General features: G+C 63.5%; 1 protein-coding gene across 1 annotated transcript in view; it reads left to right on the top strand.

The window, feature by feature from the left end:
• RBM44 (RNA binding motif protein 44) overlaps nt 1–12,309 on the top strand; it is a 36,150-nt gene extending 23,841 nt beyond the window's left edge. Inside the window, exons 15-16 of the mRNA XM_064515509.1 lie at nt 8,946–9,084; nt 11,928–12,309. Of these exons, the coding sequence (XP_064371579.1) occupies nt 8,946–9,084; nt 11,928–12,183 (395 nt within the window). The 3' untranslated portion in view covers nt 12,184–12,309. The remainder of the gene's footprint in view (nt 1–8,945; nt 9,085–11,927) is intronic.
• Nucleotides 12,310–17,607: the final 5,298 nt, after the last annotated feature.

The raw sequence follows: 17,607 nt of genomic DNA, 5'->3' as shown, positions 1-17,607 counted from the left end.
ACCGTCCTGTGGAGGAGGCGCCAGGAAAACCCTCCCGTAGCCGAGTCTGGGCTGCAGGGAAGAGTTCGCAGGAAGGAGAAGGGGAGGCTGTGCTGGAGCAAGCAGGTGGACATCTCCGGAAGGTGGAAATACCCGGTTATAAATTCAGAAATACCTGGTTATAAATACATCCCGAGGGGTCTAACGGGGACGGGAGAGGGCTGAGCCCCTTCCCTGGCCGGGCTGAGCCCCTTCCCCGGCCGGGCTGAGCCACTTGCGCAGGCACCGCGCAAGCATCGAAAAGCAGGCGAATGACTGACTTGGCTGTTTTCCGTGCTGGTCTCTCCGAAGCAAGCGGTGGTGGCGTGAGCAGGACTTTCCCAGGACCAGCTTTCCCAGGACTTTTGCTAACTGGGTGCAGGGCACTTTGGAGATGGCTGGACTGATGCTTCTCACCTCCCGGTGTCTTCTCTCCCCAAAAGCCTCGCTGAACACGTTAAAACCCCATGAAGTCCCTCTTAATTTACACCACAAATGGATTCGTGAGGAAGAAAAGTCCCAAAGATGGTTACATGATCCTGTTGCGTTACGGTATCATCTCGCTGCTTGAAGGACGGTGTCACGATGTGCTGCGTGGTCCAGCTCGCGATGGATGGGGACAGGCTGGTTACGGGAGCAGACAGGGAAAATCTTGCGTCCCATTAAGTATCGGGGTCAAAACAGCCACGAAGGTTTACACCGGTGCCCCGCTGTCTGCAGCGAGTCTCACTGTCGTCTTTTCTCCCATCCTCTATTTCTGCCAAGCAGGTGGGGTAGGTGTGAAAGGCAAAGTTGCCCTTTTGAGCTATAACACTCTTCTATAGTGCTCTTCTGACTTACATAGCCAGGATTCGGGAAAGAAAATGGAAAGTGAGATATCTGCCATGAATTATGCAATGAGGGGAAAAAATATACACAAAGGGATATATTTTTAACTTCTCGAAAGAGTCACAGCGAGGGAGTAGTCCGTTTGGAGAGTTCTCACTTGAATCTTTCCTACGGGGTTTGCTCTTATGCCGGCTGCTCCGTCGCCCTTCGTCTCGCCCAACCTGGGCTGTGGGAATTATCCCAAAGGAGATGCTAAAAGCCTGGACAGACGCCGCGTGCTTGGCGTTCCTCCCCGGAGGGCGATTAATGAGAGAAGCTACCAAAGCTGAAATATTCCCAAGGTTGGAGGGGGCTGGAGGGCCCCGTTCCCTGGGACGAAGGGGAGCTCGGGGGTCTGCGGAGACGGCGCCGGGGCCCGTTCGCGCGGGAAGGAGGGCAGCCGCGGCATGGCGTGCCGAAAATCCCCGTGCCGAGACAGCCGCGGGGCGGAGGGGAGGGGGAGGCTTTAAAAATACCTTCCCCGTGCAAAGCAGGCCTGGGCGCGGGACAGAAATAGCCGCCCCGGCCAGCGCTCGGGGGCTTAATTTAACTGCGGTGCCGCACGCGTGGAGGTCGAGCAGCTCGGAGAGGGGCCTGAGACCCGACGGGAGGGCTCGCGCGAGCCCGGGGAGCAGGCTGAGGACGAGGTTTCCCTTCACGTCTTTTATTCTTGCACCGCGGGAATAAAACTCTCGCGGCGGGGGTAGAAATAGCATCTGCAGACGCCACCGAGGAAAGGTGGGGAGGAGGAGGAGGAGGGAGAAACAAGCAGCCTGGGGCGCAAAAGCGGACTTAGGACACGGCACGTTTATTTAAGGGCAGTCGGAGGCTCTCGAAAGCAGCTCCCCCCCCCCCCGGCAGCAGGTCTGCGGCGGCACCGCGGGCTCCTTCGCTTGGCGAGGTCCCTCCGCTCGGGCCAGACCGCAGCCCACCCATCTACGTGGAAACGCGGCTGGTAAAGATTCGCTTATTTTTGGTCCTGTGAACGCTTTTTCTGCTCCCCACGAAACCATCTGCTGCTTCAAGTGTGTGTTTTTTGGTTTTTTGGATCAACAAACATAACCATCCCTCCCCCCCCCTCCACCCTCCAGTCTTCAATTTTTCATCTTTTGGCCGCAAACCTGGATGTTTTTCCTACTCATCCACACAAAGGAAAGGATTGTTTGCCTTTCTTTGAGAAGGGGAACTCAAAAGAGGATAGGGATTAAAAGATGAAACAGATGAGAAACTCCGATAGAGAAATCTTTTCTTCTACCTCCCGCCCCCCACGTCCTCTCCCTGCCCCCCCCCACCGGTATTTTGGGCGAGAAGGTTTTGGCTAGCTCTGATGCTTAGCTCGGCTTTGGGCTAAAATCCACCCAAAGCATCCAGGTGCCCCGGAGGGAGCTGGGCTGGCGAGACCTGCTCTCCTCGGACATCCCTCGCTCGCCTCCGTTTTCTCCCGAAAGCAGCTCTGCCCACCAAGAAAAAGGAAAAATAGGCAGCCTGGGGCAATTCAGCTGCTGTTCCCAAGAGCAGAGCAGCTTTCAAGGCTTCCCTCCCATTTGAAAGCTGCCCTCCCGGCGAGGCTTTCCCCAGGGCCGTTGCCCTCGTGCTGAGCCGTCTTCCAGTGGCTTTGATTGCCGGTTGGGCTTGGGGTTGATTGCCGCTTGAGTTGCCTTGCATTCGTCCCGGGTGACGACCAGGAGGGGAAGCAGGTGGCCCCGCCGAGATGGCCGCAAGCCCGAGATGGCCGGATGCGTCGGCCATCGGCAAAGGGTCGTGTGTTGGTCCCTTCCTGGGCAGGTTCCTCGGACGGGGCCGCGGCAAAGGCCGGGCTTGAAGCGCGTCCAGCAAACGAGGTCCAGATCTCTGGCTCTCGCTGGGTTTGTTGTGCAACGAGGCTCAAACCGCAAAGCTCGTTCACGATAAAAGAAAGCAAACAAACAAACAACAGCCGGGGCGGGGGGGGGAACTCGAGTCTGTTCATCTTGTGCTTGTTGAGAGGCAGCAAATAATTTCCCATGGGGTTTCCCAGCGTTTGGGAGAAATCCAGGAGATCGTATCAGGATTTTTGATTTTAGTTGAGTCCAGGGTTTTGCCAGTTCTCGGGCTTAACTACATGCTGCTTGTTCTTTGCTAGTCCTGCTGTGATTGTCACTTTGCAATTATCCTCAGTCTTTGGGGCTTTAATTAGACACTGAAGCTTTTAGTTGGATGAATGGCTGTTTTCTTCTGCTGTCGGCTCTGAAGCTGTGAATGTTTTCCACCAAAAAGACCTGCGGGTCCAGCTGTAGCTGGGATGGTTGTCCCCTTTGGCACTGTGCGCTCTGCACCTGTAGTCAAATAGCTTCTTCCTTCACGCAGCATCTTCAAGGAGTGTCATGGGCATGGGGGCATCAAAATGCCCCGGTTTGGTGAATTGTGGCAAGCCGTAGCCGTGCCGGCGGGTCTCGGGGGGTTTGGCGCGGTGAGTGCCAACAAGAGGGCTCATAAATTCGTTAAAGCCTTCGGTTCCCATCCTGTCTATCTGCCTCCGTCAGGGGCTTCCTTCTGGTGCGAGAAGGTCCAGGGGGATTGAGGAGTGTGAAGGTCAAGGCGCTGCCTTGCACAAGGCTGGTCTGAAGGGAGCTCATGTGCTACCTTGGGTCCATCGGCTTGTGAACCGCCCGTGCGGCCCCCGGTTAAAATCAAGGCACGTGAGCGGTGGGATAGTTGGGTTCTTCTCCTGCCTTGGCCGGGCCCGTCCTCCCGAGGGCCCAGCTCCCAAGTGTCGATCCGAGCGGGCTCAGTGCTTTCTGTCCCTGAGAGGTATGTGCAAAACGTAGCTTCTTCTGCAAAGTGCAGCTCTTCCAGTAAACCTGCCTCCACGCATCGCTGAAGAGGCTTCTAACAGGGTTATAATAGCTTAAAATAACCCGGGAGCTGAGCTCCGTGCAAGCAGAGGAGTCTTCATCTGCAGGAGCCCTCGTGGCCACGTGTTGCCTGTGGCTTGGCTCTGCCCCAGGCTGGGTCTGGTGGGAACCCACCAGCCGAGAAGTACGCAGGGTCTGAGCTAAGCTTGTGGGAGTTCCCCGTAAACGTGACTGCCTTTTTTGGGACTCGTTGCCCGAAACACGCCATATATTCGTAGTGCAAATATGTTGTGGGCAGCATCCAGAGGTCGAATGGCAGAGGACTGGGACGGCAAAGCTTGAAAAAAATGTTGACACAGTCCATCATGCTGCCTGGGAACCTGGTCTTTCTGCACTGGCATCACTTTCAGTTTGACCTCCTGTCCCAGTTTGTGGCAGCCTGAAACGCTCTTCTGTGCTCAGGCTCTGCGTTCCTCCCTGCCTCTGCCTCCCCCGGGGGGTTGCTGCCTTCGGGCTGCCCAAGTGCAGGGGAATTCATGTTAAAAGCGTTTGGGGCGCGGGTGAGAGTAAGCAAGCTCCTGGTGCTCAGCAAACACGTCTGACGGGGAACTCCAGCTGCAGCTCTTCTCGTCTGCTCAGGCCTGGGCAGCCTAAATGATGTGTACTGCTTTTTCCCCACCTTGCAAAGAAGGGTTCAGCCAGGTTGCTTCTGTGCCAGCTGGGGAACGAGAAACAAAGACCCTGGTGTTTCCCTGGGGTAGACGCTTTCAGATAAAGAAAAGGTGGCATGTTGCAGCAAGAGGAGCCCAAGAAGTACAGGAGAAGAGGAGAGAAAGAGGGGAGAGTGATGTGAAATGCAAAATTTTTCACGTGAAGAAAGCTAAGTTGGAGAACCATCGTTGCAGCTAGCGTGTGAAGTCCTCCAGTCAGGAGGAGGAGGTGTCCATCAGATTGTTTTCTGGAGCCGCAAGTGCAGAGCTCTTCACGCAAACCTGGGCTGTGGGGGGTGCAGTGGACAAAGACCTAGTTATTTTTTGCAAGTTTTTAGAGCAGTTCAGGGCCAATGCTGTCCTTCTGCCAGGATACATGAGTGGCTTCCTCGTAATTTTTTGTAGCTAATCCTCAGAAAGCTGAGCCTTGTAGATGTTTGCTGGGGCACTCTCAGACATCAATCCCAGGGCAATCGAGAGGATCTGGGATGCCTGAAAAACCTTTCATCCAATCATTTTCTAACAGACACGCTCAGGATGTTCGCTGGGAGAAGACAAATTAAGGATCCTGAAAGTTATGCCTTTCATTAGGCTCTCGGTGGTTCTCTTTGCAGAAAAATGCGCTCATTAGTAGCTGTGTGGGTCCTCATTCTGCGATGGACAACACAAAACCGTGTTAGGAGGTGCCTTCTTCAAGTGGAAGGTGTCTTTGTACCACCAAAGGGTAGCGTGCGCTTGGAGGCTCCCTGGAGGAGCAGGTCTTGTCCAGCACGGCGGGTCACGGTTTGTGCTGCAAGGCTGAATCCTTGCCCGCTGTGCGTGGCGTGGCGTGTGGCTGGCGTGGCGTGGCGTGTGGCTGGCGTGGCGTGGCGTGTGGCTGGCGTGGCGTGTGGCTGGCGTGGCGTGGCGTGTGGCTGGCGTGGCGTGGCGTGTGGCTGGCGTGGCGTGTGGATGCACGGCCTGGGGAGGAAAAGAAAGGCTGGCCTTTCGGAGATAACCCTTCCCTCCGCGTCAAGGCAGCACATAGGGACGATCAGGGCTTTGGAAGTGGCGGTCCCTCCGGTGGGATGTTGGCACGGGGCCTGATCCAGACCCGTGGCATCCCGCAGCTCCCCTCCAAGGGGAATCGGAGCGCCCGAGGCCGGAGCGCGGCTGAATGGGGCACTTTGCGGCAAGCTGCCAGCCGCAACGAGACTTTTAATAGAAAGTTCATGCCCCGCCGAGCGGCTCGGCTCGATATAGGCAGCTTTGGGAGCTCATTTATTCAGCAGCTCCTTAGGGCATTCGCAAATGGGGCCCGTGAAGCGCCGAGCGGGGCCGTGCCAGCACTCAATTATTTACAGCTCTGCGCAGCTGACTGCTTCCTGCCCTGCCAGCTGGGCTGGGGTGGGAGAACTCCTGCAAGGAGCCCCAGAAGAAAGCAAATCCCTACCTGCCTGTCTCCCGTTGGGGGTTCGCCAGCGCGAGTTGCCTTTAGGGCGCGAGGGAAGCGCTCGCCTCTGTTTTTCTGACTTTTGCCCGTGTATGTTGGGAGCAGGGGAGGAGCGAAGCAAGGCGAAGGGCAGCATGGCTGGGTTTAGCGAACTTCTGCTTCTCTTTCTGCCTTCTCTTGCTCTCTTATTCTTTATTTTTCCTGAAGTGGCTTTGTCTTCCTCAATTTTGTTCTGTGCTTTGCGTGTCTCACTCACCTCTGCCTCCTTCCGTTTCCTCCTTTGCTCCCGGTTCCCCTTTCCTGCTTGTTGGCTGCTTTAATATCTCCGTTTTGTTCCTCTGCTCTCCTCCTCCTCGTTGCATGTGCTTCACTGCTGCTCTCCACTGGACACGCTTCCCTCTCCCCGTTGCCTGCGTCTTTCCCTGTGCCTGCAGAGTTGCTGCTCTGCTCCCTTCTGCCTCGGTAGCGTGCTCTTAAACTCCCGAGAACGGCCGCTGCGACCGTTGACTTGGCGCCTGCAAAATCTGGTGGTGAAAACGCAGTACGAGGAGCATTGCGTTTGCAGGCGGGACGCCTGCGCCTTCACCCAGGTGCAACATCTTCGAGTTGCACCCAGATGTCTTCTTGAGGCTGCATTTGGTCTCCCAGGTGTTCGGTCTCCCTTTGGCCACGTCCTCAGACTCCGGCTTTGGCACATCCGTGGGCTAAATCCATGTTCTGCAGAAGTGCTGGAAGCTCCGGGTTGGCCCCTTTCCACCAAGCTGGTTAGATGTGTACCGTGGCTTCGGTCTGGTGGCCCTTCATCGTTCATAAATCCGTAGCTCCCACGGGTGCCCCCTTTTCCGAGCCCTGCTCGGAGGGCTTGTTTCCAAAGCCTGGCTAAAACACAGCCGAACCACTCCGAGGATGTTGTTTCTGTGGCTCGTTTGAATCCCCTGCTCTGGCTTGCACAGGGGGTGGAGAGCGTTTCATCGCTCATCATGCTTCAACTGATTGATCCAGATCCGAATAGCTGGGAAGGGAAGAAATGCCTCCCGGCCATCAGTCATTCCCGAGGGGCCGGGGCTGAGATTTGAAGCCCAGGCTTCGTGATAACTACTGCGTTTTCCCTTCCCGGGCTCCGTGCTTTGCTTAGCGTTGAAAGCCGTAGCGTCCGAGAGCAGCACGTGCCTCCGGCCGGGGTCCTGTTACGCAGGTGCCGCGAGACGAGCCCGTGGATGGTAGGAGGTGGGCAGAGGTTTGAATTCTGATGGTCCGGGCGTTCCAGCGCCCAGCTGGCGGGATCCGTTCTCTTAGTTAAATTATTAACCTCTCGTTGAAAATACCTGGCACTAGAAACTCTCTTTTGACACCCAAACATCTCCAAAAAGACATGACTCTTTGGACTAACGGTGTTTTTGGTGAAGGCTAGCCCCCACACCGCCAGAAGAGCCAGTCCAGGCCCTGGCGCTGTTCAAGGCAGGTCCCGACCGATGCCGGTGGGGGAAGCGGCTGCTCCTCCCCTGCCCGGAGCGGGCGGGAGGCCAGGGAAGCGCCACGGCTATCCCGAAGCCTCGCCGAAAGCCGCGGGAAGGAACCCGTTGCCTCCGGCGACCCGAATCCGCCGCCACGTCCTCGGTTCCCGCCGTAGGACGTCGGCACCTAAAGGCCGTGAGGAATCCGGGGCTCGAGGGAGCCCCGTCCCCGCGCGCCGGCAGCGCCGCTGCCCATCCTTGCAGCCTCGCGCCTCGCGCTGAAATCACACGCCGGGGCTCGTGCTGGGGGCCGGGAGCTGCCGGGGCGCGGAGCCGCCTGCCTTTGCTCCGCTGGCCTCTTGCAGCTGAGGTTACAAGGTGCGTCGCCGTTGCCGCTTCCCGAGGCTGCTCGTTCGGTGGCTGAAAAAGCCTGCGATTTGGTCGCTGCCAGTTTTTTTGTGGCTAAATTCCACGCTGCTCGTTATTTTTGCAAGCCCCGCTCTTGTGAGCCGAGCTATTGGCACACAGCAAAAAATAGCGTCGGTATGTGACGCTTGCCTGAAATGCACTCCAGTAGCTGCAAAGACACGAGCTGGCACTTTGGGACCAAGGGAGAGGGATTATTTATAGCCAGCCTCAGTAAATCATTCCCACTATTTTCTCTCAGCCTGATCCCTGTTCCCTTTTTAACATTACTGTTATTTTCCCTTTCCGGACTGGTGAAACTGCACCAACGGTGCACGAATCTGTAGGAATTCGTCCATTAATGCGATTCAGTAACCTGCCGGAGTTGCACCAGCGCAGCGTGGTTTGGGGCACCTGAGGCAGCTCGTGACCTGTTTTGGGGTGGTCCCCATCCCCCTCCGGGATGGTTGTGCAGGGCTGTCGGAGACTCGCAGGGACACAGGTCGGGAGGGACCTCCGGATGCCACCTTGTCCCACCTCCTGCTCAGAGCAAGGCTGGCTGGAGGGTCAGACCAGGTTGCTTCTCGCCCCAAATGCTGCTGTTTGAGCCCATAGGGACCTCACACGTCATTTTTAAGGGCACCATGGCACAGCAGCAGCAGGGCTCTGCCTGGGTGCTCCGGGCCCATTCCCCAAGTCTCCCACACCCTTACCCTTTTCTAAGCAGAAAACTGGGAAGTTGAAGTCCAAAGAAGTATGTTAAGCAGAGAGTAAATCCATTTCCTTACTTATTTATGGCTTACCCGGAAGACCGTATTTTGAATAATTGGTTTATCTGGTCTCAAGCACTTCAAAGAGTGCTAGAAGACGGTGCTGCAAGAGTCAAAGAGGACTTAAAAAAAAAAAAAAAAAGGCAGAAGGAGGATTTTTAGAGAGTGGTTACGAGTGGGGTTGCTTTTCGTTCCTGCTTTGCTCTGTCAGATAGCTTTAACTTCAAATTCCAGTTGATGCTGTGGTTGGGAGCAGGAGCCCCGATTTCCCCGTGACCACAAACCGCTGTGACATGAGCCCGGGGAGGGACCAGCCTCCAGCTGCTCGGACGGGAACTGGAGCATCCTCTGCGATTTGGAAAGGCCGGGCAAGGGCGGCGCCCGCCCGGGCGCGGCGGGTTTGGGCGTTTCGGGTGGCGGGACCCCCGCGCAGCTCACGCCTGCCTTTCTTTCAGCCCATCACTTCATCGTGGCCACGGCGTGCCACGAAGCCGACTACGGGCAGCTGATGCGCGACTACTGCCTGAGCCAGTTCCAGGCGAGCATGGAGGCGCTGGGGCCGCGGCTGTGGTGCGACTGGGAGGAGACGCTGGGGTGAGTGCCTCCCGGCAGAGGGGGTCGGGGCCAAGAGGGAGGTTTCGAGCCCGGGACGGAGCCATCCGCCCTCGATTTTTCGTGGCAACCCGAACTGGAGGCTAGAGGAATACACAGCGTTTCCGTTGCGGGGCAGCCTCTGCCGGGCTCCTGCTTCCAGTCGGTGCCAGCGTCCCGGCCACGATCGGTGGCGTGCCGGAGGCAGGGTGTTACCCACGGCACGCGCCCCGGTCTCCGTCGGGATGGCGAGGCCGGCAAGGGAAGCCTGCTCGACCCGCCAGCGGCGAGGGAAGGCACGGTGCCTTTGCGCAACCCGCCGCCCTCTTTTCCTTGCAGGAAAGCACGGGCTCTTGCTGCACGTCTGGGGATTAAGGGCGGTTGGAAACGGGGAGCAGATGTGGCGGCAGGCTGCGGCCGTTTTGTGCAGAAATGCAATTTTTGTAAGGCTTGGGTCAATTCAGTCCCCCTTCTTTTGTGCCAAATTAAAAAATATATATGTGTGTATGCATATGCATGTATACGTACAGCCTTTGCAAAGGACACATTAGGTTTTTCCTTCCGCTTTATTGGTTGACAAAATGGAGGGGGGGAAAGGAGAGCAGAAAGATGGTGTGAAAGGAAGGGAAGGATGGAAAGAAAGAAAGAAAGATGTTTCTGATTCTGACGAATCTCGTCTGACTCGAAATACTACGCTTTCTGAAAAAGGAGGAGGTTGGCAAGACCGGTAGAGATCGTCCCGATTTTCCCGGCAGGGCTGCCCCAAATCAGGCCATCCCGGGCTGTCCCCTCAGCGGGGCCGGGTCTGTCCCAGGGCAGGGCCTTGTCCTTGTCCCCTTGTCTCTGTGAACCTCACGAGGTGGTTGTTGGCCGGTGCCCCGGTGGCCGGGGTCCCTCTGGACGGTGGCTTTGCCCTCCGGCGTGGTGCCGTCTGCAGACGTGATGAGGTGCCATCCGCCTCCTCCTCCAGGTCGCTGGCGAAGACGTTGAGCAGGCGCTGGAGGTACGAACCAGCTCGTTCTTCATCGCTGGCTTCCTGCCTTCCTTCTAAACAGCTCCTCCTAAACGCATTATCTTTGAGTCACTCGGAGGAAATGTTGAGAACTCGCAGTGTTTAATTTGATTGCGCGAGTCCATTTGCTCCGTGCAAACACGAGCGTCGGTTTGTTTAAGAGAAGACACCCCTGGGCCCCCAGGGCACGGGGTAGACCGGGCAAAAATAGCCCGGCTGCGGGGCTGAAGGAAGCGCTCTGCGAGGACCTGGTGGGATTGGGAGCTTGGGGACTTGGGGCCCCAAGTGGGGACGACGTTGGCTGAACCTTCTGGACCCATCGCCGTGCGTGCGTGGCTGGGGGCTGGCGTCACGGCTGCGCGCCCCAAAGGCGGGACGTGCCGCGGACGTTCGGGTGCCCGGTGGCCAGGCGTCTCGAGGCTTCGCCTGCGGTCGTGCAGGGGTGCGTTTAGAGCGGTAATGCCTCGCATGCCGCTCGTTTAGGGATGAAATATCCGCTGGGCGCAGCGTTTGCTGCTCAGCTGAGCACGTCACGGGGAGGACATCTGGAAAAATGAGTTGTCTCAGCAGGGTGTTTAATTGTGCTTTATTTGTCCTATTTATAGGATGCCGTTTTTCCTTCCATGTTACCCTAGGAAGCATTAACGGCGCTCCCGGCTCATTGATACTATTGCATTTAGACGTAATTAAGCGATCGCTTTGCATGAGGAGCCCCGCAGTCCCTCCCCGAATTGCCGCTTTATTTTGGAGGTGCTTCTGCCCACGCGTCTCTCGTGCTCTCCGGAGAAGCCGCAACGCTGCGCTCCCCCAGGGCCTCGAGCGCCGTGGGGCCGCGTCGCCCACCGCGTCGCCCGGGCGCTCGGCTGCGCGTGGCCGGTCACGCCAAGTAGCCCGGCTGTTTGGACTCCAGCTTCAGATGTACGGGCGCAGCAATTAGGCTGGAGGGATTAGCTGCCGTCTCTCCTCCGGGCGGCTGTTTCGGGGAAGCAGAGGGGTTGCTGGAGGGGGCCGGGAGAGAGTCTGGTGGACGTTTCTCTAGCGAGGCCTCGGCTCGACGGTGCCTGGCGGCAGGTCGGGGCCGGGTGTTTTTTGCATCACCCACCGCAGCAAAGGGCGGCTTGGAGCGAGCCGCAGCGACGCGGTCGCCTCCTCGTCTCCCCCGCGTTTCGCTGCCCAGGAGGTGCCGCAGCTGCGGGTGTCATTCCACCCGGCCGAGACGTGGGCCGGCCCCGGCGGGCACCGCTGCCTCCGCACGGCGAGCCGCTTCTCGGTGCCCAATCCCAAACGTATCCGCCCCGCGGCACGCTGGAAAACCTTGCGGGAGCGCTTTCTGCATCGCCTGCCCGTGGCCGCGGGGAGCATCCTGACGCGTGGCGAGACCCACCCGTTTGCAGTCCCAGGGATCTGCAAACCCTATTTGCAGTCCCAAGGATCTGCAATCCCAGGGATCTGCAATCCTAATTTGCAATCCCAGGGATCTGTAATCCCCATTTGCAGTCCCAGGAACCTACAACCCCACTTTACAATCCCAGGGATCTGCAATCCCAGTTTGCAATCGCAGGGATCTGCAATCCCAAACTGCAGTCCCAGGGATCTGCAAGCCCCGTTTGCAATCCTGAGGATCCGCAGTCCCAGGGCTCTGCAAGCCCAGGAATTTGCAACCTCTGTTTGCAACCCCAGAGATCTGCACACACACACCCCCCCACCCCCGTTTGCAATCCCAGGGATCTGCAATCTGTGCCACAGCGTTTTGGATCTTTTGGCTCCGGGCCGAACAGGGCCGCGGAGCCCAAGGCCGCGGCGGCCGCCCCACGGCTGGTTTCTGTCCCCGCAGCACCTACGGCGAGCTCACCAACTGCACGGCGCTGCTGGCCGAGAGGCTGGCCTGCTTCTGGCCCAACCGCCTCGTCGACGAGTTCTTCGTGGCCGTGCACCGGCGCTACTTCGGGGGCTGCCCGCTGTCCGGGCGGGCGCTGCGCGACCCCCCCGCCGCCGTGCTCTGCCCCTTCATCGCCCTGCCCGTCGTGGGGGCCCTGCTGGCCGCCGCGCTCGTCGTGTGGCGCAGCAAGCGCGGCGAGGGCATCGTCTAGGGCGGCCGCGCGGGGACGGGGGTCCCGTCCCCCCCCCCCTTTATAAAGCGCCCCCCCAGTGTCGCTGGGGGAGGGTGAGCGATGTTGGCGAGAGGCTTTTCCTAAATAAATGAGATCAAAAATGGAGCGGTGGGGCTTGCTGCTTTCTCGGGCTGGGGGGGGGGGGGCCCCCCTCCAGGGACCCCTGGCAGGGCTGGGCCAGTCGAGGGTGGTTTGGGGGGGGGGGGGGGGGGCTTCTGGGCCGGGCCGGGTCCCTGCTTCGGGGCAGCTGGAGATGGGACCTGGGGCCGGGCTGGGAGCCTCGGGGGAGGGGGGGGGGGGGCCTGTTGGGGACCTGGCTGGGGGCCCTCACAAAACCCGGGGGCCCCGCACGGGAGGGGGGGGCGGGGGGGGGGGGGCTGTCCCACACCCTCCCTCCAGCGTGGGCCTCGGCGGGGTGCCCCGACCCCCGGCTACAGCCGGGCAGACCCGCCTACCCCCTGCCCCCCCCCCCCCCCGGGGCCGGGCCGGGGCTCCCTGGCCGGGTCGGGGGGGGGGGGGGGCGGAACTGGGGTGGCGGAGCCGGGCCGGATCTTGGGGTGATGCCGGGAGCGCGGTCCGCCCCCCCCCCCCGCCGTCCCCCCGCCCTCCGGTCCCCGGGCAGGTCTGGGGTCGGGAGGCGGCCCCGCGGCGGGGGAGGGGACAGGCAATGCCGGGCAGGCCGGGCCCCGGCTGGGGCGGGGGTGGAGACCGAGGTGCGGTAGACCCCGTGCCCCCCCCTTCCCCCCCCCCCCCCCAAAATCCCCGGCGGGAGCTGGTCCTGCCCGGGATCGGCCCCCCGCGCCGGGATGCTCCGGCCTCGGGGCTGGACCGGCGCTTGCCCGGCCGGTCCCAGGCGGCCCCCCCCCCCCCCCCCCCCCCCCCCCCCGGGTCTGGTTGCCGGCCGGCGGGGGGTACCGAGGGCCGGGGCCGAGGGCTCGCCCCCCCCCCCCCCCCAAATACCCAGGATTCCTGATGCCCCCCAGCGCGGCCAGAGTCTCCGGCAGGGTCGGACTTGGGCAGGACCGGCCAGACCGGGGTGGGGGCCCTGGCCAGGGCGTCGGGACCCCGGGCCTGGGGCGGGTTTGGGGGGGGGGGAGGGCCGGATCGGGCTAGGCCGGGTCGGATCTTGGGTGGTGCTGGGGGGGGGGGGGGGGCGCTCAGGGCTGGGTCCCCCGGAGCATCCCGGCGCGGGGGGTGGTGTGCCCCGGCCCGGCTCCCCCCCCCCCACCCCGACCTGGGGGCCGGGGGCTCCGGCCTCGGGGCTACTCCAAGCCGGACCCCCCCCCCCCCCCCCCGGGCAGGGGGCCCCGCTGGGCCGGGGGGGGGGGGGTGGTCCCGGCCGGGGGCCCCCTGACGAGACTCCCGCCGGGGCCGGGCCGCGGCTTGACCCGGCCTCGGTCCCCCCCCCCCCGGCCGCCCGGTCCCGCCTCGGCGGGGCAGCGCCCGACCCGCACCCCGGTCACAGCCCTGGCCCCCAGCCCGCGGGGCCCCTCCCGGGCCGGGTCGGGGCTCCCTGGACTCGGTGGGGGGGGGGGGGGCGCCGGGACCCCGGGCCTGGGCAGCCGGGTCGGGCCAGGGGCGGGGGCGGCGGACCTGGGGTGGACGCCGGCGGGGGGGGGGGGGACGGACAGACCGGGAGCCCAGTCGAGGCCCCACCCGCTCGGCCCCGATCCAGCTGCCAGGCCCGGGGTCCCGGCGCCCCCCCCCCCCGGTCGCGGCCAGGGAGCCCCGACCCGGCCCGGGAGGGGCCCCGCGGGCTGGAGCGGGAGGGCTGTGACCGGGGTGCGGGTCGGGCTGGATCTTGGGGTGATGCGGGGGTTTTTGGGGGGGGGGGGGTGTTGGTGCTCAAGGCTGGGTCCCCCGGAGCATCCCGGTGCGGGGAGGCGGGGAGGCGGGGGGGGTCCGCCCCGGCCCGGCCTCGGTTCCCCCTCCCCCCGCCAAAAACCTCCCTGGTCCGGCCTCTGCGGGGGCAGGGCCCGACCCGTACCCCGGTTAATAACAAACCCCCCCCCCCCCGGCCCCAGCCCTGCCCCAGCCCGCGGGGCCCCTCCCGGGCCGGGTCGGGGTTCCCTGGCCGCACGGCGCGGGGCGGCGCCGGGACCCCGGGCCTGGGACGGGGGTACCGGGGGGGGGGGCAGCCCTCAGTCGCCCCCTGCCCGGATCCCGGTCGCGCCTCCGCCGGTCCCGCGGCCTGGAACCCAGCCCCCCCCCCCCCAGCCCCCGGGCTCCCGGCCTCACCCTAGGTCCGGCCCGACCCAGCCGATCCCGCCCCCGGTCCTGCCCGGAACCCTGGGGGGGGGGGAGGGGAGGTGGCCGTGGGCTGCCCCCCCGCGCCGCCCCCCCCCCCCCCCCCCCGACAGGTCTGGTCCTGCCGGGGTCTCTGGCCGGGCTGGGGGGAGGACATTGGGCCCGGGGGGGGGGGGGGCGGTAACCGGGAGCGGGGTCGGGCCCCCCCCCCCCCCCCCCCGGCGGCCAGGGAGCCCCGACCCGGCCCGGGAGGGACCCCGCGGGCTGGCGCAGGGCTGGGGCGGGAGGGCTGTCACCGGGTGCGGGTCGGGCCCTGCCCCCGCCGAGGCCGGACCGAGCGGGGGGCAAGCGGGGGGGTCGAGGCCGGGTCGAGCCCAGCCCGGCCCCGCCCCGGCGGGGTCTCGTCGGGAGCCCCAGCCAGGGCCCCTGCGCCCCCGCCCCACGCCACCCCCTCCCCACCCCCCCCACTTCCCGCCCCAGCCCGGGGGTCCGGCTGCTGCCCCCCCCCCAAAAACCTCAGCAAGGGACCCCCCCCCCCCCGGGAGGGGCGCCCCGCCGGGGGGAGGGGTCGGGACCGGGGAGGCCCGGGGGGGGCAGGCTGAGGGCCCCACGGGTCCCGTCCCGGTCGCGCCTCGGCCGGTCCAAGGGCCCCCCGCCCCGGGCTCTCGGCATCACCCCAGGTCCGGTCCGACCCAGCCCGATCCTCCCCCCCCCGCCCCAGGCCTGGCGTCCCGGACGCCCCCGGCCCCGGGCCAGGCCCCCCCCCCGGCGGCCTAGGGGGCAGCTCAAGCCGGAGCGGGGGGCGGCGGGGGCCGGTCCGGGCGGGGTGGGCGGCGGGGCGGGCTCGGTTCTGTCTGCCGGGCCGGGGAGCAGACCCGCCTCCCCCGGCCCCGGGTCCTGCCCCGGCGCCCCGGACCGGACCGGCTCTACCCCCCCCCCCCTCCCCCCCCCCCCGGGCGGGGCAGGGATGGGCGAGGGGGGCTCCGGCCTCGGGGCTACTCCAAGCCGACCCGTCCCCGCCCGCCCCCCCCTTGGGCCTCTTGGGAGCGGGTGGTCCCGGCCGCGGCCCCCGACGAGACACCCCCGCCCGCCCGCCGGGGCCGGTCCGGGGCTTGACCCGTCCTCGGCCCCCCCCCCCCTCCCCCCCGCCCAGGTCTGGCCCTGCCGGGGTCTCTGGCCGGGCTGGGGGGCCGGGGGGGAGGGGGCGGGCAACACCGGCAGCCGGGTCGAGCCACCCGCCCCCAACAGCCCCCCCCCCCCGGGGTTCCAGGCCTGGCCTCGGCCCCCCCCCCGGGCTCCCGGCATTACCCCCGCCCCAGGCCCGGGTTCCTGATGCCCCCCCCCGCCCAGCCCGGCCAGAGACCCCGGCAGGGTCGGACTTGGGCAGGACCGGGCCCGGGCCCGGACCGGCCAGACCGGGGTGGGGGGGCCCTGGCCGGGGCGTCGGGACTCCGGGCCACGGATTTTTTTTTTTTTTTTTTTTTTTTTTTTTTGGGGGGGGGGGATCGGGCTGGGTCGGGTCGGATCTTGCGGTGATGCCGGCGGGGGGGCCGCGCGACTCAGAGCTGGGACCCCGGTGGGGGGGGGGCCTCCCCCTCTCCCGGCATCACCCCAAGATCCGACCCGGCTCCGCCGCCCCAGGCCCGGCCGCCCCCCCCCCCCCCCCGGCCCGAGGCCCCCCCCGGGTCTGGGTGCCGGCCGAGGCAGAGGGAGACCGGGAGAGGGGCCGGGGGGCGGGAGGGGCCGGGCAGGGGGGTCGACCGCACCTCGGTCCCCGCCCCAGCCGGGGGCCCGGCCTGTCCGGCACTGAGGGGCCGGGGGGGGGGGGGGTCGGGGCCAGGCCGGGAGCTCCGGGGGGGGGGGGGGGGTCCTGTTGGGGGGCGAGCGGTCCCGTTCGGGGGCACCCCCACCCCCGACGACACCCCGCCGGGGCCGGGCCGGGGGGGCGGGGGGCCGTGGCCCGGTCTTGGTGGTGTTCCCCGCCCCCCCCCGGCCGAAGACCGGGGGGGGTCCTGGTCGGGGGCCCCGACAAGACCCCTGGGCCCAGTTGGGGGTACCAACTCCTGTGCCCCTGGGCCGGGAAACCCCTCCCATCCCCTCCGGGGGGGGGGTTGCCCCATTTTTGGGGCCCTGCAGCAGGCAGCGCATCCTCCCAGCGCCGCTCTGGCCCGCTCCTCGCGCAGCAGCGGCACCGCCAGCAGCCTGCGACAGCCCACCTGCCTCGGAGAGAAAGCATTAAAAAACAACACGAAAGCAACACCGCCAGCCGTGCTGACGCGCTCACGCTGGACAAGCACTAAGAAAGAGGGAAGCACAGGCAGTCGCGGCGGGGGGGAGGTACAAAAGCAGCGGGATGCTACACACGCTTGCTACGAAACCACGCGGGACATTTATTTCGCTGGTTCGTCTAGTTATAACAGCTCGAGGCGGTTCCGCTTCGCCGGCCCCGCAAACGGAGGGCGCTGGGACACGCAAGGCGATTCCTGAGGTCCACGCTACCCTTTTCCTGCAGAATCCCTGCTGTCACGTACTTTTACTGGGTGTTTGATAGACAGCTAGTTACAGCAAGGGCAAGTACAGCGTAATATCCCTTGGAAACTACCCCCAAAGCCAGGCTCACTGGAGCATTAACAGAGGGTGTATTATTTTTAATATTTTAATTCTTCGCCATTCACCTTCAGCAGCTGCGAGAACGCAGTCAGCTTTTCTCCAGCTAATGGGGCTTGAATTTACTTTCATCAGATCAAATAGCCCCCGCTAGTCCCTCCCCACATCCAGATCTGAAAGCCCAAGGCAGATTTCTTAAGAAAAAAACCTCCTCCTTTTCATTTCATTTTCACAGAAATATATATATATATACATATATATTATTATACTACACATTTACTTAAGTTATGGATTAGCCTATATTTCTTTTAATTACTTTACACAATGAATAGGAACAAAAAATGCCGTAGCCCAAACAGGAGCTGAAAATAATGACGTAAAAATGCCAAACTTGTGGCGAAAAATCATACGTATGTGAAGTATAACCCGCATTTCGGTACCGGAATCTGACTTTCATCCATCACTCGCATGCCGGCACGTGCGCAAAGCCGTAGTGCAACGCCTCTTGGAGAAAGCCCGCGTCGCTTCTGCTCACCAAAGGCAACGGTA

This window comes from Dromaius novaehollandiae, chromosome 7 (genome assembly GCF_036370855.1).
Source record: "Dromaius novaehollandiae isolate bDroNov1 chromosome 7, bDroNov1.hap1, whole genome shotgun sequence".
In the NCBI taxonomy this organism is placed as follows: domain Eukaryota; kingdom Metazoa; phylum Chordata; class Aves; order Casuariiformes; family Dromaiidae; genus Dromaius; species Dromaius novaehollandiae.
Note: the sequence above shows the minus strand (reverse complement) of the source record. Positions and strands in the feature narration are given on the sequence as shown.